The sequence below is a fragment of the Salvelinus fontinalis genome, chromosome 17 (genome assembly GCF_029448725.1).
Source record: "Salvelinus fontinalis isolate EN_2023a chromosome 17, ASM2944872v1, whole genome shotgun sequence".
In the NCBI taxonomy this organism is placed as follows: Eukaryota; Metazoa; Chordata; class Actinopteri; order Salmoniformes; family Salmonidae; genus Salvelinus; species Salvelinus fontinalis.
The window spans coordinates 46,367,064-46,394,861 of NC_074681.1; the positions used below are offsets into that span (position 1 = coordinate 46,367,064).

The following is a 27,798-nucleotide window of genomic DNA, read 5'->3' on the forward strand; positions in this document are numbered from 1 at the left end:
GTACCTGTTCATGCGTTCTTCGTGTTTATGTAAGTTCTCTCGTTCAGGTCTGTCTACATCGTTTATTTGTTTTTGTAGTTTGTTGGAGTATTTTTGTGTTTCGTCATTACTTTAATAAATTCATTATGTCATATCACAACGCTGCGCTTTGGTCCAATCCCTACTCCTCCTCTTCGGACGAAGAGGAGGAGGACAACCGTTACAATTATGAGCAGGGAGCATGCTTGTTTGTACTATTTTTCATGTCATGTATCTCTTATATGTTTCTTACTTAATAACTATTAATGATTTAACAGAATTTGGTACATTATATAACAACATGTATGTACACATTAATGATACCATTTGATTTTATGTATATGACCTTAATTAATGCGTATTCATGTGCGCGTGCCTGTGCTTTTGCTCATTTGTGCGTGCTCAGGTTAGAATGGGAGGTGAGTATTGTGTTAGGGAACACTGACTGAGATAGACAGTAGTAACGCAGACTGTGGACTCACAGTAAACATCTGTAGTTAGTCATTAACACAGTTTAAACAGCACATCCCGTCAGTCCTGTCCCGGCCCTGATTCTGAAGATGTAAGTAAAAAAATATATATTTTATGAATGCTTTGTTTTGCCATTTCTCTTTTTCATTGGAAAATTGTCTGGTTTGATCAACGATATGTTTTTATTAGTTGAGGGCAAGGTCATGAATCAATGCTAATTCACTCTATGGGCATGTGTCCCTCCTATCATTTGGACAGGGCCATGTTTGTAGAGATTCCACGGTCGCTAGTCGTATCTTTATAAACGTTGCATGAGGAACGATGCAACCGAAGTAACCCAAAGCATAGGGAATCAGCACACCAGTTTGATATTTTGAATCTCTGTTTTCTTCGAGAAGAACATTGAAGTGGCGATAATTGAGTTTGTAGGTCTTTAACTATCTGTTATGGGACCTCTATTTTTATTGAGCAATAATTCATGTGGTTTAATGAAGATATAGATCTTATACCAGTACAACGTGTTCATACTGAGTGTTCAGCTACTGTGTGAACATCAGATTGATGTCAACATAAATCTCTATGCTACCGTTCACAAATGCGTTCCCTGTTGACAGTTTCCATTGGCTGCAGGGTCTGTAGATATCATGGGCGAGCTTTTCCTCTGCGTGAGTGCGGCTCTCGCTTTGTGGTCGGCTTCTGCTCTCAGCACATCAGGTAAAAAAAAATGTATCATCTGAAGAACCAGTAGCACGTTTTTCAATGGCGTTAAACATATTGTCCACCACCAATACGACGCGATCACCTGTAAGGTCACAGCTGTACGGACAAACACTACTAAGTGTTTCTGTATTTTTGTCATGTTTCTATATAGTATATAATAGTACTGCATGTGTAATAGGAGAGACCAGTGATTGGGTTGTGTGTAGGTAGCGAAAGTGTTGTGATTCCAAATATCACAGGGCTAGAGTAATGCACAGTTCTGGTGCTTAAAGAGTTACATTTCCTGAAAGTTTGTGTGCCATGTTGCACAAGCACATTGAATAACATTCTAACCTTACAAGACAGTTCATTGAGGTCTAATATAAGTTGCATTTTGCAATGCAACGCAAAAATGAACGTTTCATATTGGACAAGTACGTGGCAGGGGTGGAAAAAGTACCCAAATGTCATACTGTAGTAAAAGTAAAGAAACCTTCATAGAAAAGGACTCAAGTAAAAGGGAAAGTCACTCATTGAAATACTATTTGAGTAAAAGTCTAAAAGTATATGGTTTTAAATGTACTTAAGTATTGAAAGTAAATGGAATTGCTAAAATATACTTAATTATCAAAAGTAAAAGTATTAATAATTTAAAATTCCTTATGTTATGCAAACCAGAAGGACATTTTCTTGTGTTTTAATTTTCTTTACTGATAGCCAGGGGCACACTCCAACACTCAGACATTCATTTAAAAATGAAGCATTTGTGTTTAGTGAGTCCACCAGATCAGAGGCAGTAGGGATGACCAGGGATGTTTTCTTTATAAGGGGGTAAATTGGACCATTTTCCAGTTAAAATGTAACAAGTACTTTTGGGTGTAAGGGAAAATGTATGGAGTAAAAAGTACATTATTTTCTTTAGGAATGTAGTGAAGTAAAAGTAGTTGTCAAAAATCTAAATAGTAAAGTATAGTACAGATATCCCCAAAAATCTACTTAAGTAGTACTTTAAAGTATTTTTACTTAAGTACTTTACACCACTGGTTCATGGTAGTCCCTCCCTGTTATAGCCGGTTTTCCTCCTTTTAATGCCAAATGAACATACCTGGTTTTGTTGGTCAGTGTTTTCCAGCGGCCCTGAGGCCAACATGCTTCTCCGTTCCAAAAGGGCCAACACCTTCCTGGAGGAACTGAAGCCTCCATCAATGGAGCGGGAATGCGTGGAGGAGAGATGTGAGTTTGAGGAGGCAAGGGAGATTTTCATAGCCAGGGAAGCCACGGTAAGCTGTTTTTAATTCAATGAAATGTTACGTTTTTGTGTATACCGTTTATCAATTCTGTATGGCTAAGGAATAACATACATGGACCGTTTTCTACTACTTTTCAGTTGGAATTCTGGACGGTTTATACAGGTCAGTGAAGTCTTTTGTTCCTGAATAGACTCATATATCCTTCTAACTGTCTTGTATTTTATACTGTTTATGTTGTACACTTTGTAAGGACATTGGCAAACATGCACAGTCGGGAATCAGTTGAATGAACAAACAGATATCTACACAACGGTTAAACTACAAGCAAATGTTTTCTACCAAAACAGCTTCATTGTCGGTCTCCCTGTGTCAACGTACTGTACCTCTCAGACACAGCGTACAACGCTTCTGTCCTGTGATGGAGAGGAAATGTTGCCATGTTGTTTGGCCTGCTTATCGGAGTTCAGGGTTACATCTGTCTTTGGTGTGTGTCTTAGATGGAAATCAGTGCATTTCAAACCCGTGTGTGAATGGGACCTGTGTGGACCTCTACCAGTCCTATGCCTGCCGCTGCAATCCAGGATTTGAGGGAAAACACTGCGACCAACGTGAGCCCCTTTACACCGCTGTGTTTGATACGTTTGCACCTGCGATGTTCTTGACTTTTGACTGTTTGTCGTGTATCTTTTTTTTCTGTGATCAACTTTTTGTTTTCTAATATATGAGAAACAAACATTAACATGTGTTTGTTATGTCTGTGATGGGATGTGAAACGTCTTTTCTGATGTGTGTTTTGTCTGGGAGAGTACTTGTTATGTCTCTGGTTCTGGTTATGTTCCTTGTGTCGGTGCTTCTTTGTGTTTTGGCTTTGATACTGTCTGTTGTGTTTAGCTAGCACAGCCACTAATTGTGCAATAGCCAACGGTGGTTGTGACCATGAGTGCCAAAACGATAAGGATGGCCTGAGACGTACCTGCAGCTGTGTCCGGGGATACCGTCTCCACCAAAACTCTAGACACTGTGTCCCCGAAGGTAAGAATTACTCTGGGACCCTGTCTAGAAACAACCCTGGCTAGGGATGTTTCTGAACCATGCCTGGCTCTCTTCTGTGGTACAGGGAATTCTCCTCAAACGGGATAACATTTATGTAGGGGATTGTCTAATTTGTAAGTATGTGTTGTAAAAATGTGTACAAGAGTACACAGTGTTTTGGAAATGTTCATCCATGTGTGTCTTAAACGAAAAACTCGAGCAGGTGGAGAAAGCAGAATGAGGCAGGTGGAAAGGATGGGACAGCGATGTTGTGTTTCCATCTTTGCTGACAGCGATGTTGTGTTTCCAGAAGTGGATAAATTGGTCTAATTTAGCATGTATGGTAAAGCCTCAACCCTTAGATAACTCTTCAATTTGAGCAACAAAAAAAAGAGTTAATAACGACAAAACGTTTTGTGTTTTGTGTGACTACGGTGCCCAAATAAGTAAAGATAGAGATACGTTCTAATTGAGCGAGGCGTCAAAGCGAACAACCCACCCACCGTGCTTCGTTTGGGTCATTATAATTAAGCAATAAGGAACGAGGGGGTGTGGTATATGGCCAATATACCACGGCTAAGGGCTGGCCTCGACGCAATGCCGAGTGCCTTATCACAAATCCCCGAGGAGCCTTATTGCTATTCTAAACTGTTTACCAACGTAATTCGAGCAGTAAAAATAACAGTTTTGTCATACCTGTGGTGTATGGTCTGATATACCACGGCTGTCAGCCGATCAGCATTCAGGGCTCAACCCACCCAGTTTATAATTCAAAACCATGCAACCATGCATTGCCATTAAAGGGTGGACAAAATAAATTCATGAGCATGGCCTTATTTCTATTACAGCATATTGGAAGACTCTCATTCATACTCTAATCACCCAGTTCAATGTAACAGCGATAGGTTTAGGCTACTACCTGATACTACAATTTTCCCTATACTCATCATGAGGTTGCTACAACCTAGCCTATGAATGAAAGTTTACAACGTAGGTGCCCACAGGTCGAGAGACAAATTTGAGGTAACAGACAGTGATACATGGCACACAGTGACATTCAATACCGCCTTGCACACTCTTGCCTGCACCTAGCTGATATAGGGTGTAATCATTAGTCCAACAGTTGCAAACAAGAGTTTCTATTGGACAAATTCAGCTATGTTTATCCCTGTTTTGTTCCATTTGATTGCGTTTAAGAAACTTTTTCAACAGAATCGGCGGAATGAATACACCCCTGATCACGTGTAAACACAGTTCACTTTCATAGCAGGCACGTTGTATTCCTTCTCGCATCTATGCGCTCTCCTCCTCTCACCTCTTCCCTTTGCTTGTGGGCCTCAATGCAAAACACATCAGCTGTATGTGACCAGGCCAAAAAAACTTTCCAAGCCAACCCGCTACACACAGCCTACATCCTTGTCACCATATTAGCTAAAGTAACGTCAAGGTCAGCATGGCTAATAGAACTAACGCATTAGTAAAGCCGCTACAATCATGCAGTAACATTACAGTGTACAGTCAGTAAGCAGTTACACCGGTGGGCCCGATGGCAATAAATTAGTAATACCAAAAGCTTATCTTGAATTGGAAGAGTTCCAGTGCTGTGTTGAAAAGTCATAGCCAGGGCCTCCCGAGTGGCGCAGTGGTTTAAGGCTAGCTGTGCCACTAGAGATTCTGGGTTCAAGTCCAGGTTCTGTCGCAGCAGGCCGCGACCGGGAGGCCCATGGGGTGGCACACAATTGGCCCAGCGTCATCCGGGTTAGGGAGGTTTTGGCCAGCAGGGATATCCTTGTCTCATCGTGCACTAGCAACTCCTGTGGCGGGCCGGGCGCAGTGCACGCTGACACAGTCGCCAGGTGTACGGTGTTTCCTCCAACACATTGGTGCGGCTGGCTTCCGGATTGGATGGACATTGTGTCAAGAAGCAGTGCGGCTTGGTTGGGTTGTGTTTCGGAGGACGCATGGCTCTCGACCTTCGCCTCTCCCGAGTCCGTACGGGAGTTTCAGCGGTGAGACAAGACTGTAACTACTACCAATTGGATATCATGAAATTGGGGAGAAAAAGGGGGTGAAAAATACAACAATAAAAATTATAATAAGTTATAGCCAGCTAGCTAACATAGCACCCCTCTTTTTGAGCGGGGCGTTTCAGTAGGCTAAACTAGCTAGCTGCATTTGCTAGCTGTGAAACTGAAAGTTATATCTTTTTTTAAATTGTTATGTTTATATTTATCTAAAAATGATAACTTTTTAAATGTTTTTTAACTTTATAAATCTTTATGAAATTCACTGAGGAGGATGACTGCTTGTGTTTTAGTGTACAGTACAGTTTCTCTCCATTCCTTTCTTACCTTTAGGTGCCCACTCCTGTGGGCAGATACTGGTGGCCAAGACCTCCTACAGTAAACCCATTCAAGGACTACTGCCCTGGCTGGTAGGGGGAGAAATGGGCAAGAAGGGGGAGAGCCCCTGGCAGGTACCATCCATACCTTGATCCATACACTACCCATACATTGATTCTGTTTCAGTACCCATGCACTACAACTGACATCAAAAGTAGTCAAGTGTCAAGATGATTCCACTTCCCAGCCCATAAAGGGAAAAGATAGACATTTCCTGATTTGCAGGGCAATATTATCTTTTTCATTCATTTGGGGTTGAAACATCTAGCTGGATCTATACAACCAATGACGTGGGATGTGGAATCGTGTTGACATTAGACTACAGCGGAAATCTGAAAACATCTGACGAACATACATTTAGGAGTGTAATATGCCTTTAAAAATTCCTAAAGTTGTTTGTGTGTGTCTTAGGCTCTTGTGTTGAATGCAAAGGGAAAGTTTCACTGCGGAGGGGTCTTAATTGATGAGAACTGGGTCCTCACCGCAGCCCATTGCCTGACCGGTAGCCTTCGCTTCAGCGTCAGACTGGGTAAGTCACATTATACCTTCATCACTACCCCGATACAAGGTGAGTTGATTATTGTGATTATTATTATTATACACTCCAGAAGACCAATCCTTCTCATCTTCTTCTCCCTATACATGGCCAGATTAGGGTAGTGTTCAATGCAAAGGAAAGGTTTAAAACCTATTGCAATGGAAAATGAGTGTTTCTTATCAGTGACTGTAAAACACTTTATCCTATGTTGCTGCAACCAGCTCTTTATCACTGATTATCCATATTTAACTTTCACCCATCTACTATTTCAACAACAGGTGACTACGAGCGCTATAAGTTGGAGGGCACCGAAGTCACCCTGCAGGTGATCAAGACCTTCTCTCACCCGAACTATGACAAAGTCACGGTGGACAACGACATCGCCCTACTGCGCCTGGCCTCTCCTGTCTCCTTCTCCGAGTACATCCTCCCGGCATGCCTCCCTAGCCGTGCTCTGGCCGAGGGTGTGCTCCACCTCAACGGCACACGCACAGTGGTGACGGGTTGGGGCAAGGAGGAGCAGAACTCCCAGCGCTTCACCTCAGCTCTCAACTTCATCGAGGTGCCGCTGGTGGAGCATGAGCTGTGTGCCCGTCAGATGGTCAACAACGTGACAGGCAATGTTCTGTGCGCCGGTGTGCTAGGCCGGCGGGAGGACGCGTGCGAGGGCGACAGCGGCGGCCCAATGGTCACCTTGTACCGTGATACCTGGTTCCTCATCGGCCTGGTGTCCTGGGGCGAGGGTTGTGGTGACGAGGACAAACTGGGCATCTACACCAAGGTGTCCAACTACAATGAGTGGATTGAGAGTGTGCGGAAGGGGTGAGACAAGGCTCCTGAGCCCTAAGACAAGTCCCTCTATGCTTCCAATTCCTTCCCTCCATCCTCCCTACTGAGTCTATCCACCCGGCTACAGTTTAGATATGTAACATGCTTTGTGAAATAAATCAACACATTCTCAAGTTTCACAGTTTTTCTTTAATGTTAGTGATTCATTATTCATTATTTTGTCATCTTTACAAACAAAGGTACAGTAGAATACTGGCCTTTGGTATAATTCACTTTTTTATTTTATTTAACTAGGCAATTCAGTTAAGAACAAATTCTTATTTACAAAGACGGCCTACTACGGCCAAACTCTAATAGTGCTGGGACGCCAACTGCCCTATGGGACTCCCTATCACAGCCAGTTGTGATACAGCCTGGAATCACACCAGGATCTGCAGCACCGCCTCTAGCACTGAGATAGACTGCTGTACCACTCGGGAGCCCAAAGCTGTTTATCCCCTGACCGGGAATTAAACCCGGGCTGCAATGGTGAAAGCGCCAAATCCTAACCACTAGACCACCAAGGAGAGATTCTAATCACACATTATTTGGATAGTCCCATAAAGATGATCTACAGATGGTCATACTATAAAAAAAACTATCTGTTGGTAAGCAATTGCTTGCTAAGGTTAGGGTTACAACTTTAGAGTAAAGGGTAAGGATTAAGGTTAGGGTTAGGTTAAGGGTTAAGTTTAGGGTTGGGATAAGGGTTAAGGTTTTCCTATGAGATTTACAGTGATATACTTTATTAAAGGGATTGTAGTTGCCTAATATTCAGCCCTAGTTCATACAGAAGTATTTTTTTCTATTGGCTATTTCTACCTTGTTGTAGCACAAACAGTATCACAGTTAAAGGCCAGCACTTGTACAAACAGTTGTACAGCATTCTTTTTGAAATTCACAGATATACAGTCTCAATTATCATATGGTTGATTTCTTCTCTCTCGTCTAGATTTTTCTTTGTCTCGTCTTGATTTTTTTATGGCTTAAACATGTCAGACACATAGCTTCGGTAAAGTCTCAAATATTTTAGGCTACACAAGCAGCACCTGGCACGTAATGCATGTAAACAAAATGCATGCAATACCAAAGACAGGTCATCGATTAACCTATAGCAATGAACAACATTAAACAACACTGACAAAGGGAATAAAGTGTTAAAAATGCCTGAAAGCACCCAAGATGTCCCCCGTGTATACATTCAGCAGACAGTTTCATCCAGAAGCAATTAGTGCAAAGTGCCTTCCTTAAGGGTACGTCGACCGATTTTTCCACATCGTGTGCTTGGGGATTTGAACCAGTGACCTTTCAGTTCCTGGCTCTATGCTCTAAACCGCTATGCTACCACTTGCCCCATATAAGGGGAACATCTGATCATGGTTGCAAACAGGTTTACATGAAATGGGTGCTGGGATGCACTCCCAATAACAAATCAGGGCACAGTGGCGCCAGGGCACCCTGAGTTCAAAATGTTAAAGTGGGCACCCATATAAGCGCCATATAAGAACCCCAACAGCCAAATCAAATCAAATTGTATTGGTCAAGTACACATATTTTGCCGATTTTATCGCAGGTGCAGCAAAATGCTTATGTTTCTAGCTCCAACAGTGCAGTACACCGAACAATACAAAACCATACACAAATGAAAAAAAAATAATGAAAGAACTTAAGAAATATCAGAACAAGCAATGTCAGAATCCAGTATATATATATATATATATATATATATATATATATATATATATATATATATATATATATATATATATACAGTGCCTTTTACTTTTTTCACATCTTGTTACGTTACAGTCTTGTTCTAAAATGTATTGTATTTTTAAAAATCAGCAGCAATCTACACACAATACCCCATAATGACAAAGCGAAAACAGGTTTTTGACATTTTTTAGAGCTCCGAGACAGGATTGTGTCGAGGCACACATCTCTGGAAGGGTACCAAAAAATGTTCAGCATTAAAAGTCCCCAAGAACACAGTGGCCTCCCTCATTCTTAAATGAAAGAAGTTTGGAACCACCAAGACTCTTCCTAGAGCTGGCCGCCCGGCCAAACTGATCAATCGGGGAGAAGGGCCTTGGTCAGGGAGATGACCAATGACTATGTACATAGGGCAGCAGTCTCTAAGGTACAGGGTAGAGTACCTGGTGGTAGCCGGCTAGTAACAGTGACTAAGTTCAATTCAGGTTACTTGGCAGAGGCCGGCTAGTGATAACTATTTAACTGTCTGATGGCCTGGAGATAAAAGCTGTCTTTCAACCTCTCGATCCCAGTTTTGATGCACCTGTACTGTCTCCTCCTTCTAGATGGTAGCAGGGTCAGACTGCTGCTCCACTTGGGAGCCCCCAGTAGGTGTGTCCAAACTTTTGACTGGTACTGTATATGTATATATCATCATTTACATTACTGTAAGTGTTTATATAGTAAAACAACATTCAATGCATCTTTAAAGCTACAAATTATCCTAGCCGCGTCCTCAGAGCAATCTGTCGTCCCCACTTGCTTCATTATGTCCACCATTGTTCCTGTACCCAAGAAAGCAAAGGGAACTGAACTAAATGACTATCGCCACGTAGCACTCACTTCTATCTCATGAAGTGCTTTGAGAGGCTAGTTAAGGATCATATCACCTCCAACTTACCCAACATTGAAGACCCACTACAATTTGCATACCGCCTTAACAGATCCACGGATGGCGCAATCACCATCGCACTGCACACCATCTGGACACGAGGAATACCTATGTAAGAATGCTGTATATTGACTATGGCTCAGCCTTCAGATCCACTAAGGTCAGAGCCCTGGGTCTGAAACACGCCCTGTGTAACTGGGTCCTGAATTTCCTGATGGACCGACCCCAGTTAGGGGGTGAAGGTAGGTAACAACACCTCCGCTACGCTGATCCTCAAGATGGGGGCTCCACAAAGGTACGTGCTCAGCCTCCTCCTGTACTCCCTGTTCACCCATGACTGCGTGGCCATGCACGTCTCCAACTCAAACATCTAGTTTGCAGACGACACAACAGTGGTAGGCCTGATTACCAACAATGACTAAACAGCTTAGAGGGAGGAGATGAGGGCCTTGGCGGAGTTCTGCCAGTAAAATGAACCTCTCCCTCAATGTCAACAAAGAGAAGGAGCTGATCGTGGACTTCAGGAGACAGCAGAGTGAGCACGCCCCCATCCATATCCATCGACCAGAGAGGATGAAAAGCTCCAAGTTCCTTGGCGTGCACATCACTGACAACCTGAAATGGTCCATCCACATAGACAATGTGGTGAAGAAGGTGCAAAAGCGCCTCTTCAACCTCAAGAGGCTGAAGAAATTTGGCTTGGCCCCTAAGACCCTCACAAATTTCTACAGTTGCACCATTGAGAGCCTCCTGTCCAGATGTATTACCGCCTGGTACAGTACGGCAACTGCACCGTCCGCAACCACAGGACTCCCCAGAGGGTGGCGCGGTCAGCCAAACACATCACTGGGGACACACTGCCTGCCATCCAGGACATCTGCAGCACCCTGTGTCACAGGAAGGCCAAAAAGGTCGTCAGGGACCTCATCCACCCAATCAATGGCATGTTCACCCCGCTACCATCTAGAAGGCGGAGACAGTGCATGTGCATCATACTGAAAAACTGCTTTTATCTCCAGGCCATCAGACTGTTAAATATTCACGACTAGCTGGCCTCCACCCAGTATCCTGGCTTGAATTTGTGTCACTGCTACTAGCCAGCTGCCAACCAGTACTCAACCCCGCACCTTAAAGAACACTGCCCTATGTACAATTGAACACTGGTCACTTTAATAACGTTTACATACTGTTTTACGCACTTCATATGTATATAGTGTATTCTAGGCAAGGCTCATCCTATATAACTACTGCTGTACACACCTTTTCTATTCATATACTGTCCATAATGTCTATACACACCATCATGTTCATATATATATTTATATTCTGGACTCTGACATTGCTTGTTCTAATATTTCTATATTACTTTCTTTTTATTTTCGGGGATTTGCGTGTATTGTTTTGTATTGTCAGGCGTTACTGCACTGTTGGAGCTAGGAACATAAGCGTTTCGCTACACCCGCGATAACATCAGCAAAATATGTGTACACGTGACCAATACGATTTGATTTGATTTGATGCTTTATCTAGTCAATAGCAGCCCTCTATTGTGACTTGTTGTATTACCTGAGCACAGGTCATTGCACCTGCTCTACATTAGCTGCTATAACTAACGTTTAACGGCTAAGACTCGTTAAATCCCTGCAGAGTTAAGGTTCAGAGTATTGCTCAGATAAATATTTCATGTGCAGAGGAGAAAAGTTTCTGAGCTGTAGAGATTTCAACGCAAAAAGTCTGTGGTAGTATGTCTCCACAAAGCAGCCCATCTGGTTTGTCGTGTTTTGTACTCTATTCCATTGTAATACTTCCCTCTAGAGGTTAAAGGTGGCACTGCAACAGCCTCTTCAGTGTTTGTACAGGGGCACGTGCTGTCAATGACTATAGAGCCAGAGTAACACTCTATGCAACCCCATGGAAATATACATTATTGTGACATATAATTTAAGAGATTGGGTTGATTTATGAACCAACTGTACATAATGCATTATGATGGCACTTACATTGTCTATTATCACCCACTTGTGCATTATAATACCTTTTTTCCATTGTATATCTTGCTATAAGCATTCATAGCAGTGCATGGCTCCTTTCAGCAGGCTTTTTAAATGCCTAAAGGCTACACATGTATTCATAACACATATACATAGACATATTTTTGCTAAAAGGACTCCATATGGCTTCTTATAAGAAATTATATAAATGCATACATGTAATGAATTTAGAATGCATTACAAAGCATGTGGCTTTGTAACGCATTGGATTTGTAATGAACAAATGGAGGGTCCTTTTGAGGGTAAAAAGTAGCGCTTCTCTTTGGTTCTCTAAGGGGTAGAGAGGGCCAGGGTCACACAGGGTGGAGTTCGATGTAGAAGTAGCCCCTAGCCTACCACAGATCTAGGATCAGATTACCCAACCCAAAATCATAACAACCATTAGGAGGATGGACAATATCGGACCCTGGCCCAGCGATTATAGGGGCAACTTCTACCAACTCCAGAGGTGGGGGCTCCTCTAGACCGGAGGCTCGTCCACCTTTTTAGATACAATGCTAGTTTCCCAGACACAGATGTCCTTTAAAAATGCTATGTAAAACGCATGTATCATTAAACCTAGTGCTGGATTTAAAATGGAGATGCTCTATTGACCACGGTTTTTAATCTAGGATTAGGCTTAATCTGTGTCCGGGAAATTGGCCCAAAGAGTTTCAGGACTGTTGGTTTACGGTGGAGAGCTGCAGGGTCCTAGAGGGCGAGGCATTGGCACAACGTTAGGTTGGGGCGTTGTCCACCTCCCCCCGCCTCTTTTTCAGCTCTTGCTCATATCTTTCCAGCTGGGCCCAGAATCCCGAGTTGGGGTCCACCACTGAGCGTGAAGTCCTCACTTTCTGGAGAAGAAGACGAAGAAAAGGAGTGTATAATGGTAATCAGTTACCTGATCAGCCCTGGTACATACATACTGTATCTGAATCACACAACACATTGGGTGCATCTCAATACTCTAATATGACTTCCTCTCCTCTCCTCCTGATGCAATGACAAAGAACTGGGCAGGTATTTCAAGCAAGCAAAGTCTTGGTAAGCGTCCTTGATATAGCTTTAACTCAGCCGTGGTTAATTTCAGATCATTGAAGATGAAAGAGAGGAGACGAGGATAGGAGACTAAAGGCATGCTTCTCAGCTGAAACAGTTCAGAAGAGTTTGTGCATTCAGTACCAGTCAAAAGTTTGGACACACCTACTCATTCAAGGGTTTTTCTTTATTTGAACTATTTTCTACAATGCGAAATAATAGTGAAGACATCATTGAAAAATAGTGAAGACATGAAAAAAGCCTAGCCAGCTCTGCTAGATGAGTAGAATGGAGAGTGAAGACGTATTCTCTCGTTTGTGTCTGGAAGTAGCGTTAGCTAGCAAGCTAGCCAACTTTAGCCAGTTAGCTTGGGTGTGAGGCAAGAAAAGTATTATATTTTATGAGAGTTGGATCAAGATCAACCTTGCTCCTTGTGAGAATCAAGGAGAGTGGATAAGAGATAACATGTTAAAGTGGACTCCCTGTGAACAGAAGTCATCTTTGTTTTGACTGTAATTGAAAGGCTAATTTAATAGCGAGGCGATTTCGATGTAATACGTTGTGTGGCCTAAATGGTCTGCTGGAAAAACCTTGTGAGAATGGAGTCGTATTTGAATCACTGAATCATGAACTGAATGTATCCTTGTAAACAATTGCAAGTGTTTGTTTTCTTACTTGTAGCCTACTCAGGAGAGACAGTTGCCTAAATCTAATGAATTCTGATAATAGCGGATAGGCAATTGCAATAGAGCTGTGACCATGATCATGATAAAACAAGGCTACAACAGCAATGGATCGAAGTTTCGGGTGGTAAGAGGCTGTGATATTGTGCCCACCGAAATGTGTTTTTACCTTATAAATTGGCTGATGTATTTTATACATTTGGCGCATTGTCTTCTAGTAAGGAGAGAATAATCATGGTTTGGTTTCTTTTATTTTCTAAACCTTACGATGGGTGACAGTGACTAAGACATTGATAAAGAGGGTTGATGTACACTTAATGAGTGTTGACAATATGTGAATGGTAATATGTTATTTGTGAGTTTTTTGATAGCACTCTAATGATGCAATGTTTTAGTAGAACAAGGTACAAGGTTAAATAATGAGGAGTGGTAATGGAGACTACTGCGCCCGCTGCATTTGGGGGGGGGGGGGGGGGGGGAATGCTGCGATGCAAGCCGTAGCATCTTTTCAAAAGAGCAGCAAAAAATCCTCTTGAAAGCAGCAGGACAGGAAAATGGTACATAGCGGTGTATGGCCTCAGTTAGATCAATAGTGGTTCATAAAGATTACGCTCTTTATGTTAAGGGAGACGTAGGAGACCACGTCTCAAACAACTTTTTAATAGATGCCTGGGATCAAATATCACTGATTCCTTATGCTAAATAAATTGACACTTTTTTTCCAGGAGAATGTGGGCAGTCATTTTTTTTTCTCTCTCTTTGAAACCTTTCCCAAGGCTATGGTTTTTGTGAGAGAGCAGTGAGTTAAATTCTGCAGTGTAGTTAGTATAAGAGTAAACTACCAAATTAAATAAAGCCTGGCCATTTTTTTTGCCATAAGACTGTAACGGCACTCGTCGGATGAAGAAGGAGACCAAGGTGCAGCGTGGTAGGCATTCATGATTTTTAATAAACTGAACACCGCAACAAAATAACAAAGTAGAAAAAACGAAAGCGCACAGTTCTGTCAGGTAACAAAAACAGCTAAACAGAAAATAACTCCCCACAAAACCCAAATGGAAAATGACAACCTATATATGATCCCCAATCAGAGACAACGATAGACAGCTGCCTCTGATTGGGAACCATACCAAAAACACAAAGAAATAGAAAACATAGATTCTCCCACCTGAGTCACACCCTGACCTAACCAAACATAGAGAATAAATAAGGATCTCTAAGGTCAGGGCGTGACAGTACCCCCCCCCCCCCAAAGGTGCGGACTCCGGCCGCAAATCTGAACCTATAGGGGAGGGTCCGGGTGGGCATCTACTCTCGGTGGGGTCTACGGTGCGGGACGCAGACCCCACCCCGCTTTAGGCTCACCCCACTTTAGTGGCGCCTCCGTTGCAGGGATCGTCGCCGGGACCTCCGGATCGTAGATCATCGCCGGAGGCTCTGGACTGCACACTGCCGCTGGGGGCTCTGGACTGCAGCTCGTCGCTGAATACTCCGGACTGTGGATCGTCGCTGGAGGCTCCGGACTGCGGATCGTCGTTGGAGGCTCCGGACTGCGGATCATCGCCGGAGGCTCTGGACTGGGAACCCCCCGCTGGAGGCTCTGGACTGCAGCTCGTCGCTGAAGACTCCAGACCGTCGCTGGAGGCGCCGGACTGGGGACCGTTGCTGAAGGCTCCGGACTGGGGACCGTCACTGGAGGCTCCGGACAGGGGACCGTCGCTGCAGGCTCCTTGCCATGGATCGTCGCTACAAGCTTTGGGCCATGGATCATCACTGGAGGCTTCGTGCCATGGATTATCACTAGAGGCTCCGGGCCATGGATTATCACTAGAGGCTCCGGGTCATGGATTATCACTGGAGGCTTCGTGCCATGGATCATCACTACAGGCTCTGGGCCATTAATCATCCCTGGAGGCTTTGGACCATGGATCATCACTGAAGGCTTCGTACGTGGAGCCGGAACAGGTCTCACCGGACTGAGGAGACGTGCTGGAAGCCTGGTGCGGGGAGCTGCCAAAACACATCTTGGCTGGATACCCACTCCAGCTCGGTGAGTGTGGAGAGCTGGCACGGGACGCACTGGGCTATGACGACGCACTGGAGGCATAGTGCGTAGAGCCGGCGCAGGATGTGCTGGGCCGTGGAGGCGCACTGGAGGTCTGGAGCGCAGAGCTGGCACAACGCGTCCTGGCTGAATCCCCCCTGTAGCACGGCAAGTGTGGGGAGCTAAAACAGGCCGCACTGGGCTGTGGTGGCGAACTGGGGATACCGTGCGTAGACCTGGAGCAGGATATCCTGGACTGAAGAGACGCACCGGAGGCCAGAGCGCTGAGCCGGCACAATCCGTCCTGGCTGAATGCCCATTCTAGCACGGCAACTGCGGGGACCTGGAATATAGCGCATAACACGGTGCCCGACCGGTCACACGCTCCCAACGGTAAGCACGGGGAGTTGGCTCAGGTCTAAACCCTGACTCCGCCAATCACCCCGTGGACCCCCCCAAAACATGTTTGGGAGCTGCCTCTCGGGCTTCTGTGTTAGCCATGACCCCTTGTATAGTTGCTCCCTCCTTGCTGCCTCCGTCTGCTCCCATGGGAGGTGATCCCTCCCAGCCAGGATCTCCTCCCACGTCCAGGATCCTTTACCATTCAGGATGTCCTCCCACGTCCATTCCTCCCGATTACGCTGCTTGGTCTTTTTGTGGTGGGGAGTTCTGTAACGGCACTCGTTGGATGAAGAAGGAGACCAAGGGGCAGCGTGGTAGGGGTTCAAGATTTTTAATCAACTGAACACCGCAAAATAACAAAGTAGAAAAAACGAAAGCGTACAGTTCTGTCAGGCTACAAAAACAGCTAAACAGAAAATAACTCCCACAAAACCCAAATGGAAAATGACAACCTATATATGATCCCCAATCAGAGACAACGATAGACAGCTGCCTCTGATTGGGAACCATACTCAGCCAAAAACACAAAGAAATAGAAAACATAGATTCTCCCACCCGAGTCACACCCTGACCTAACCAAACATAGAGAATAAATAAGGATCCCTAAGATCAGGGCGTGACAATGATTTACCTTACACACACCAGCAGGCACACAACCTACTGATTATGAATATGGGTTAGTGCCAAGGTATCTTAAAAGGGCATACACATGGAATTTCCTGAAGTTTTTCTTTCCTGAGTTTTAATTGACCACATGTGAATTCTTCTGATAAGAAATGTACTGTAATCTTACTGTAAACCTGGGATACAAAATGTATGAAATTATTTATTGTTTTTCATGAATTAGTCTAATATAGTAAGAAACACTTATTTAAAGGGTTTGAATGACCTCTAACCTCTGTCCTGACTTTCTAGTGTGGTTTGATCATCCTCACTGGAAAGCCAAAAGGTAATTTGTACTGATGATAATTACGGAGGAGGTTATAATTAATTGTTCTATTTGTAATTCGGACCACGAGAAGGATAGTCCTGTCTCTAGTTTATTTTTCTATTCCTTGAATCAAGTTATGGGTACAAGTTTTTCTTTATGTGTCACGTCTGCTCCTGCTCCTCCCTTCCGGCGTACGACGTCGCCAGTGTACTAACCACCGATCCTGGGATTCATCACACCTGGACTCCATTACCTTCATCTCCTCCTTTATGTCACGCTCCCATGTTCACTCACCAGTTGGTATTGTTATTGTGTATCAGCGTTCTGCCTCATGTTAGTGTCGTGTTCTTGGTTTTGTTGTTTTATTAAAACGTTGCACCTGCTTCCGACTCACCGCCCCATTACAGTATGGAGTTATTATGGGTAGTGATTCTAATTAGATTTTGTTATTTTAAATTGTTTTGTTTTATTTCTTAACCAGTAGTGTTGTTTTTACAGTCACTATGGTGAGTCATGTGTCAAGATGGGGAATTACCCGTCTTGAGGTTTTTTTAATTGAAGTTTACACACCTTGAGTGATATGTATTGAGTGATAAATGAAGGAGTGTATTGTCTCTCTTGTTGTGATGTGTGTTTTGTCCTATATTATTTTTATTTATTTTTTAATCTCAAGATTGTTATATTTATTCACCAAATGTTTTTTTGTTTTTTATAGAGTAAGGCTCTTAGGACTCTCTCTGAGTTAACTGAGTGGAGTTTGTGCTGAGTTTATGGAGCTTGTGCTGGCATCTGATTAAGTGATGGCTTGGTGATAAAAACCCTACAGCTGGCATTCCATAGATCAGATGTGGTAGGTGTCACTGAGATGGAGAGAGCCTGGAGGAACAGAACAAAGGCCTCAGTATTCCAATTTATCATGGTATCTGGGAGACAACACCAGAGGCAGATGACCAGAAGATGAACCCAAAGTGGCTTATGGTGCCCCCAATCTATATGGGGGGGTTGAACCAGCTATGACTGAGCAATCTTGGTATCAGGTATTTAAGCATGGTCTGTAAAGGGTAGGCTCTCGGCCCAACAGTCAAGACTTGAGTTGACGGTTTCATTATTACATCACCTCCAGGCTGTGTAAGGGCTATCTGACCAAGAAGGGGAGTGATGGAGTGCTGCATCAGATGACCTGGCCTCCACATTCACCCGACCTCAATCCAACTGAGATGGTTTGGGATGAGTTGAACCGCAGAGGGAAGGAAAAGCAGCCAACAAGTGCTCAGCATATGTGGGAACTCCTTCAAGACTGTTGGAAAAACATTCCAGGTGAAGCTGGTTGAGAGAATGCCAAGAGTGTGCAAAGCTGTCATCAAGGCAAAGGGTGTCTAAGAATATAAAATATAAAATATATTTCGATTTGTTTAACACTTTTTTGGTTACTACATGATTCCATATGGGTTATTTGAAAGTGTAGAAAATAGTAAAAATAAAGAAAAACCCTTGAATGAGTAGGTGTGTCCAAAATTTTTACTGGTACTGTAAATATATATATTTTTCTATATATATTTTTACTATTTTCTACATAAATCCAAAAATGGATGTAGCAACTACAGATTGCCCCTTTAAGTCTATCAAAAGTGTGTGAGTTTGACTTTGGATGACTACAGTAGTCACACCACACGCCTATTCCTACTCTTTTCCCACGATCCATCAAACCCATTTGGTGTGTCATCATAGTGTTCTCTGACTCGTGGTCAGACTCACTCAAGTGGAACAAACTTAAACTTGAGCCTTTTTTCAATGCTGATTTGAAGGTCATTGAGAAAACAGAGAACTGTCAAATAATTTTTTTCCGCAAACATCCTTTCTGAATTGAAAAGTAATACTTGAAGTAATCATCTAGTTTTTCAAAAGTATCTGTAATCTGATTACAATATTTTAGATGTAATCTGTTACCCCCCAACCCTGTCTGTAATCAAATCAAATCAAATGTTATTGGTCACATACACGTGTATAGCAGATGTTATTGCCGGTGTAGCGAAATGCTTGTGCTTCTAGCTTCGACAATGCAGTAATATCTAACAAGTAATATCTAATAATTACACAACATATACCCAATACACACACATCTAGAAAAGGAATGGAATTAAGAATATAAAAATACATGGACGGGCAATGTCATAGAATAAGCTACAGTAGAATAGTATAGGATACAGTATATACACATGAGATGGGTAATGCAAGATTTGTAGACATTATTAAAGGGACTGGTGTTCTGTATACCACCCCTACCTTGTCATAACACAACTGATGTGTTCAGATGCATTATGAAGGAAAGAAATTCCACAAATTAACTTTTAACAAGGCACACCTGTTAATTAAAATGCATTCCAGGTGACTACGTCATGATGCTGGTTGAGAGAATGCCAAGAGTGTGCAGAGCTGTCATCAACTACTACATGTGTTATTTTATAGCTTTGATGTCTTCACTATTATTTTACAATTTAGAAAATAGTAAATATAAAGAAAACCCTGGAATGAGTAGGTGTGTCCAAACTTTTGACCGGTACTGTATATTGTTCGTTTTGGACTTCGGTCAAGGGTTTTTTCGTCTGTTGGGCACACAACATTTTTTCTCTAGGCAAGCCAAAGTCTGTAGCAGAAGTCTATGCCCCTTCGTCTGTGATTGGTCAACAGTAGGGATTCTTCAATAAAGTATTTGTTGTCATTCAATGAGAGACGACTCATTTTCATGCACATTTTTCATTGTCAAATACTGCACCAAACATTTAAAATTGCGCAACTAAGATCTCTTCAGCAAAAACCTCCAAAATGTATGTCAGGTTTCTTGAGTTATCTTATAAATGAATGCTGACTATTTTGAGGAAGCGTATACTGGCTACGGCATCTCAAATTAGACAAACAGTACCATTGCCCCTTTTTTCTCGTTGTTCACGTGAAGGTCTTTTAGGGAAGCATGCCAGCACACTTCGGTTAGGTTCGCCTATCAGAGTTCGGCTAGGTGCCAGGCGAACTGAAGAATGCTGAGGCCTTTGAGATCCACTCATACGTTTTTCAACCAGAAAAACAAAGACTGACAGATAATCAGTTGATTATTCTACTTTGCATTAGAGGCTGAGTTTGGGTGAATTCAATTTAAATTCAGTCTATTCAGGAGGTCATTGGAAAAGTCCCAGTTATTGTCAATGAGGATTTTTAGTATTCACTTTGTGAATTGACAGAGCTATTAACCATCTAGCCATGGAAAGAAGCACAATTACATTAAAATGACAATTAGACCAAAAGCCATCTTTAACCCATCACTCCCATCCACTCCTCCCTCCCTCTTTTTGTCACCTACCGTAAACGCCTCCGCCAATGAGAGCTTGCGGTATTTCATGAGGTAGGCCACGCAGATGGTGGCCGAGCGGCTGCGGCCATTCTTGCAATAGACGACGGTGTGGCCTCCCTTGGATGCCTCGTCCCGGATAGCGTCTGCACAGCTATCGAAGTAGCGGTAAAGGTCCTCAGTGGGGTCGTCGTAGACGGGCACACGCAGCGCAGCGATGCGTGACGACTCGGGGAAGGGCTGCTGCTTGGACACGTTGATGCACAGCGTCACTGCCTCCTGCTGGATGAGGTCGTCAGTGCAGGCCGAGCGTGCATTGCTGATGAACAGCGCGTTGGTGACCTTGCACAGCTGGAGCTGCGGCTGGAGCATCTTCGACGGATGACCTTTGACCCTGGTGGCACGTCGACCTTTGCTAACTAACCCTGCGCTGCGCTCACACACTCACTCGCACCAATGTCAACTTTACTTTCTCCTATTCCACGTACATACATGCACTTGCGTACAACACTTTCGACTTGTATCTTTCCCACAAACACTTCACAGTGACATTCTCACACTACACACACAAATAAATAACAGTAGCATACACACTGCACACAAGTAGATTCACACTTTTCTCGTGCACCCCCTAATATAAACACATCCAATCACACTTAAGGTGACATTCATCAATTCCACAAACATACATACACTCACGAAAAACCGTCTACGCACTTGCTCTCTCACTGCAACACACACTCTTCATAGGGAAACTGTCTCTCCTTCAGTCTATGGCATGTGGGGGTTGTCATGTCGGTCAGCTATGGCCATCTGACTCTGTCCTAATAGCAAGCTATATTTATTGTAGGGGGTAGGCAGGTCCACGGTCAGGCACTCCCTGGGTCCTAACACCAGTTCGTTCACGTTCGAAGGATCCACAGTGATTCATATTCTATGTGATGAGCTGGGGTTAGATTTAATAGAGTAGGTGGTCATTTTTAGTGTAGTGATCATGCAGTGTGCACCCACACACTTATGCACAACACACACACATCTGAAAAGTAGATCAGAGAGGAAATTGAATTATATAAATTAAAAGAGTATAAATTCACACAGTGGGGGATATGAACCATACAAAAACAGCACACATTTGAAGCTGGTTATGTGTGATGGAAAACATGATTAATACAATTCATTATGACCATAAACACACCAGTATTCCACAATCATAAATTCACTGAAATCCTATGAACTAATAAGAATCCCATTGATTCAGAGACATGCACACGCACACAGACTTGGTGCCAGTCTGTGCAGCTGTCCTGCTTGCTGTGTCACCACCACCCTATCCTCCTGCTTCATCATCACTGGACTTTGGAGGTGAAACTCTGACTGACTCAGCAATTGCCTGATGCCTACCCATCCATAGCTTACAGTATTTATCTGTCTTTCTTTCTGTCTGTCTGTCTGTCTGTCTGTCTCTCTGTCTCTCTCTCTCTCTGTCTGTCTGTCTGTCTGTCTGTCTGTCTGTCTGTCTGTCTGTCTGTCTGTCTGTCTGTCTGTCTGTCTGTCTGTCTGTATGAAGTGAGAAGGCGGACTGTGTTGTACCCTCTGTCCTCTCTGAAGGGGTTAGTGTGTGAGGGCTCTAACCTGCTGCTCCCTCTGAGGAAGAACATCCCGAAAAACATAACCTTCCTCTCCTTTCACCAAGACACGCACATCTCAACCTCCATATATGTGTGTCTATATGTGTGTCAGTTGTTTTAGTCTGCCCTACACATAAAACTGTTTTCACTGTTCTATGAAGTCTATGTGTCTTCTCAGTTGTTTGATTTAATTTAGTTCCCAGACACTTCCACCCAAATGCGCGAAGAGTCTGGTGGGCCAACACATGCGGCGAGAGAGAGGAAAAGAGAAGCACCGATCTCAGTTGTCTGTAGGTATATTTAGCTGAGAGCGAGGGAGCGAGAGAGAGAGATGAATGAAGAGGCTAGTAACCAAGCGCCTTAAAATTCTATCTTCAAAGAGTACAGTTAGGTTGTTGTATAGGTTTATGCAAAAAATGGTTTCGGGTTTAAAAACATGGCCACAAAATAACCTTTAAACATTGGGACATTTCTACTTTACAGTGGGCGGATTGGATTATGCTGAGCCGCGGGGCACTGGTCTATGGCTTGTGACATGAACAGCAAAAGCAATGAGGGAGGAATGCCCTTCCCTAATCAACAGTAACCTCTCTGCACCTCTCAGTCATGTTGTCAACAAGGCATTATGGTGCATTGTCCAGAAACATACAAACACATAAAATATATGTTTGAATTTTTAAACGAGTTTTCATTGGGAAGGCAGATTAAGCGTTTATATCAAAAGCAAACCCTTTTGCATGTGAAAACACAAAATCCTACTCATTACTCCACATGCTTACGTCATTTTTGTTTTGAGCCGACTTCGCCATGGGCTTTGAACAGGGAACCTGGTTCCAAAACGAATGGGATCAACTTTTCCGCCTCGCGAAAATAGATTGCAGTCAGTGTGCAGTATAAATGCAGTTAGAGTGCATTATAACTGCAGTATGCTGCAAATACTTCATCCAAAATAACACTGTTTTTTTACTGCAGTAATTTTGCAGTATAACTGCAGTTATAGTGCAGTATAACTGCAGTTCAACTGCAGTACACTACAGTTATTCTGCTATTACTGCGTTGAAAATACCACAGTTGATTTGGCGTACACATCACTGACAAACTGAAATGGTTCACCCACACAGACAGGGTGGTGAAGAAGGCGCAACAGCGCCTCTTCAACCTCATGAGGCTGAATAAATTTGGCTTGCCAACGCTTCATCGGGGACAAACTACCAGCCCTCCAGGACACCTACAGCACCCGATGTCACAGGAATGCCAAAAAGACCATCAAGGACAACAATCACCCGAGCCACTGCCTGTTCACCCCGCTACCATCCAGAAGGCGAGGTCAGTACAGGTGCATCAAAGCTGGGACCGAGAGACTGAAAAACAGCTTCTATCTCAAGGCCATCAGACTGTTAAACAGCCATCACTAGCACAGAGAGGCTGCTGCCTACATACAGACTTGAAATCATTAGCCACTTTAATAAATGGAACACCAGTCACTTTAATAATGAATACATAAAACTCAGCAGAAAAATAAACGTCCCTTTTTCAGGACCCTGTCTTTCAAAGATAATTCGTAAAAATCCCAATAACTTCACAGATCTTCATTGTAAAGGGTTTAAACACTGTTTCCCATGATTGTTCATTGAACCATAAACAATTAATGAACATGCACCTGTGGAACGGCCGTTAAGACACTAACAGCTTACAGACGGTAGGCAATTAAGGTCACAGTTACAAAAACTTAGGACACCAAAGACTCTGAAGAACACCAAAAGAAAGATGCCCAGGGTCCCTGCTCATCTGAGTGAACGTGCCTTAGGCATGTTGCAAGGAGGCATGAGGACTGCAGATGTGCCCAGGGCAATAAATTGCAATGTCAGTACTGTGAGACGCCTAAGACAGCGCTACAGGGAGACAGGACGGAAAGCTGATCGTCCTCGCAGTGGCAAACCACGTGTAACAACACCTGCACGGGATCGGTACATCCGAACATCACACCTGAGGGACAGGTACAGGATGGCAACAACAACTGCACGAGTTACACTAGGAACGCACAATCCCTCCATCAGTGCTCAGACTGTCCACAATAGGCTGAGAGAGGCTGGACTGAGGGCTTGTAGGCCTGTTGTAAGGCAGATCCTCAGCAGACATCACCGGCAACAACGTCGCCTATGGGCACAAACCCACCAGGGGTGGACCAGACAGGACTGGTAAAAAGTGCTCTTCACTGACGAGTCGTGGTTTTGTCTCACCAGAGGGGATGGTCGGATTCACGTTTATCGTCGAAGGAATGAGTGTTACACCGAGGCCTGTACTTTGGAGCGGGATCGATTTGGAGGTTGAATGTTCATACAAATATTTACACATGTTAAGTTTGCTGAAAATAAACGCACTTGACAGTGAGAGGACGTTTCTTTTTTTGCTGAGTTTATCTTGCATTACTCATCTCATATGTATATACTGTATTCCATACCATCTATTGCATCTCAGCCTATGCCGCTCTGCCATTTTTCATCCATATATTTATTTTAATATTTTCTTATTCCTTTCCTTTACTTAGATTTGTGTGTATTAGGTATTTGTTGTGGAATTGTTAGATATTACTTGTTAGATATTGCTGCACTGTCGGAACTAGAAGCACAAGCATTTCGCTACACTCGCAATAAATTGAATGCCCTTATTATTATTTGTAGTAGTAGCTATTAGTAGTAACAGTACCATAATTATGTGATGACATTAGGAATCTCTAACTGCAGGCTTAATGTAGTCAGTCATGTTGAACAATTTTTTTATCAACTTTTTACCCTTGAGGAAAACGATTGCAATAAGAGTGCAGTATAACTGCAGTATGCTACGTCCAAAATGACATTTTTTTTTACTTCAGTAATTTTGCAGTATAACTGCGATTAATGCATCCAAAATATCACAGTTGACTGCAGTTACTGCAGATTTTAAAACGGTAATATTTTTTTGTAAGGGCGCCGGTGCAATAGACGCCTACCCGGGCGCCCGGTCCAGATGATCGAATCCCCTTATTGTTATTATTATTATTATTATTATTAGTTGTAGTAGTAGTACCAGTACCCTAATTACGTGATGACGTTTGAAACTCCCACCGCAGGCGTAATGTAGTCAGTCGTGTTGAAAAAAAATAGAAGCTGAACGAGGAGAAAGCGCCGAAATGGAGGCCGGCGTAGGTGGCTAAACACGAGAAGTGACAAACCGATACATTTTCAATAAACTTTGAGGCGCTTATGATTCTCAAAAAGAGTATATCTGAGAAGAATCTAGTTATCCATAGCTAGATAACTCTGCATTGGATATTGTTGGTGAGTTTCTAAGCATCGCGTTGTTGTTGTAAAGACGACTTCCACCGGGCGCCATTTAATTACGTTGTCAAGTCAGGAACAAAACATCAATTTGAAGAGGAACGGATTGTGATGTCTATTTTCGTGTTAGACACAAACCTTGAAATAGCTTACTATCCATCCATACGCCGTAAACTAATCCCTTAATAGTTTGGCAGCTAACTAACGTTTTTCTTTGTTATTCATATTGACCTACGTTAGCGTGTTAGCTAAGAATTAGCTAGCAAGCGTTAACGTTAGCTGGCTAGCCACCACCTCGTCCATTTCCAAGACTAGTAACGTTAATGGCTTGTTGACATCAACTTAACTAGTTAGCTAACTTTAGGCTTAGTTTCCCCCAAATAAAATACTATTGGGGTCTTAACTATTGCAGTTGGTCAACAACTTGGATAACAACCAAACCAGCCAGTGTAACTTCACGTTAACTTAGCTAATCAGCCGATCACTGGTTGCCAGGATCTACTGTGTGCTAGCTAACATTAGCTGGTTAGCTAACTAGCATAGAAACCTCGTGTGCTGCTAGCTAGATAACGTTACCGCGGCAAGAAATTCAGACTCAGAGAACTGAAACAGTAGCCAGTTAGCTTATACATTTAGCTATCCGTCTTAGTAACCAATAGCTAACCAACCTTAGTTAACTACTGGTAATTAGCTACCTCTCTGACTCTGGACATAATAACGTTTCGGGTAACTTTAGTTAGCTAATCAATTAGCTTAAGTTGATTCCAGTTAACGTTAGCTAGCTACCTCCCAACCATGCTGGCTTTGGACACTCATCCCAGTAAGCTATATTTTGGACCCGGGCTAGGGGTACAAATAAAGTTGTTTGAATAGTTGCATATGTTGCCCTCACAAGGTAGCTAGTGAGTTATGTCTGTCAATTAAACTGTTTTATCGTTTACTTTTAAAGTTGTCAATTATACAAATCCAACAAGGAACAATTGCACACCGAATCACTGCATTGTGTCCTGGTTATAATGGACTGTCCTTATGCACACAATAAAGTGGATTTTATTATGGACACATGTTGGGAAAATGTTGATGTGTTGAAAAGAATGACATGAAACCATTTTGTCAACTGTAGCCTATTTGATACGAGTCATTTTGTGAAGTTCCTGAACTTAACGTTGGATAAAGGGTATCACTGCCAGTGGGTTCTGTTTTTATTACAACATTATGTAAAATGTCTGCTCATTTAGTTATTTACATGTGTAAATGTACTGAAATGCACTTTGATTAGCCTTGTGATAGTTTGTTTGTTCTTTAGGCAACTGTTCATTCATTGTCATGCCAAACACGTTTCATGCTAAACAGGTATGACATAACATGTATGACATTGATAAAGGAGTTGGCTACAGTGTGGGACCAGAGCATGTTGGGATATTGCTTCATTGCCCAATTATTATAAGTGGTCCCACTCTTTGATGATTAACATATTAGTATCACATCTAGTTGTAGGATATGTTTGTGTTTTTATGTTTCTGGTCATTTTCCTTTATGTAAACCCAGCCTTATGCCTATGCTGTGTGTAAAAGGCAGAAGGCATCCGGGAGTGTTTTCTTTGACTTCATTGAGATGTTTTCTGCAAATGTGTGTACAGTACTGAATGTTGTTGCTCTAGTAGGCCTCTACATAGGCTAATTTGCCTAAACTGAGTTTGTGTGGAAAGTGGGGTGCTCAAAGCTCACTCAGGTACTGCTTACATGCGGCATACATGAATGTCACGGTGCAATAGCGTAGACTGGCTGTTGCGTTCTTAGTTTGAATTGTGTTCATGGCAGGTTTGCTGTACACCTAGGTTCACCATAGGTTCAATGTATAGATTAATAAGCTTGTGCACGATAGTATGCCAGTACAAAGTTTAAATGAAACCTATAATTGATGCTTGCAAGATGGTATGACTGAAGCCATGTTTTTTTGTTTGTTTCCTATGTCTCTTGTTATGAGAGACGGGCAAAGAAAGTCTGGAAACCTGCTGCAACAACACCCCTTTTGCCACTCATTAATTTAGACTTGCCCATATTTGCAAGCTCACCAAACTAGAACTCACCTGAACTGATTTACATCAGTCACTGCTAGTCCAGGGTCAGATGTTTTTACTGACCTAAATAGTAGGCCCATGACAAAAGTGAAAACACGAAGCACACAACTCTTTGATTCTTTAAGAACCTGCTGTATGTGAAATATTGTGCTATAGCTTGGAAAATGTAAATAAATGTGACTCTGGATGACAACATGTTTGTTTCCAACATTAGGGCTGATTTCCTAAATGAGTTCATATCTGCTTTGTTTGTTTTCTTGCCACGATACTAATGGGTATCATCCCGGCCCCAGTAAATAGGCGTACTTTAAGGTTGTTAGAATTTGGGGTTGGATCGGCTGATCCTAGATTTGTCTGAAACTGTGATCACTTCCCACCTGTGGTGTATGTTCGCAGTTTCAGCTGTGCCTGTCCAGTCAGGGG

General features: G+C 42.9%; 3 protein-coding genes across 8 annotated transcripts in view; 2 read left to right on the forward strand and 1 right to left on the reverse strand.

The window, feature by feature from the left end:
- The first annotated feature begins 471 nt into the window (after nt 1-471).
- Nucleotides 472-7,372, forward strand: proca (protein C (inactivator of coagulation factors Va and VIIIa), a). 2 transcript variants are annotated; one of them, XM_055867612.1, is made up of 9 exons: nt 472-580; nt 1,104-1,203; nt 2,311-2,468; nt 2,576-2,600; nt 2,936-3,046; nt 3,330-3,470; nt 5,828-5,946; nt 6,284-6,401; nt 6,689-7,372. In XM_055867612.1, the coding sequence occupies exons 2-9, from the start codon at nt 1,134-1,136 to the stop codon at nt 7,234-7,236; spliced, it is 1,290 nt and encodes a 429-aa protein (XP_055723587.1). In that variant the 5' UTR covers nt 472-580; nt 1,104-1,133; the 3' UTR covers nt 7,237-7,372. The 2 variants fall into 2 exon arrangements, with proteins under 2 accessions (XP_055723587.1, XP_055723588.1); XM_055867613.1 differs by lacking the exon at nt 472-580 and adding an exon at nt 743-914.
- A 4,594-nt stretch (nt 7,373-11,966) lies between these two features.
- On the reverse strand, nt 11,967-21,166 carry dusp28 (dual specificity phosphatase 28). The gene is made up of 2 exons (XM_055867614.1): nt 20,363-21,166; nt 11,967-12,766 (listed from the first exon to the last, which is right to left on the reverse strand). Exons 1-2 carry the CDS (start codon nt 20,720-20,722, stop codon nt 12,650-12,652), a joined length of 477 nt encoding a protein of 158 aa, XP_055723589.1. The 5' UTR covers nt 20,723-21,166; the 3' UTR covers nt 11,967-12,649.
- A 3,934-nt stretch (nt 21,167-25,100) lies between these two features.
- wdr33 (WD repeat domain 33) overlaps nt 25,101-27,798 on the forward strand; it is a 41,383-nt gene continuing 38,685 nt past the window's right edge. For 4 of the 5 annotated variants that reach the window (XM_055867615.1, XM_055867618.1, XM_055867616.1 and 1 more), the window contains exon 1: nt 25,101-25,295. The gene's annotated coding sequence lies outside the window, so the exon portion shown is untranslated. The remainder of the gene's footprint in view (nt 25,296-27,798) is intronic. The other variant, XM_055867619.1, reaches the window with a different exon arrangement.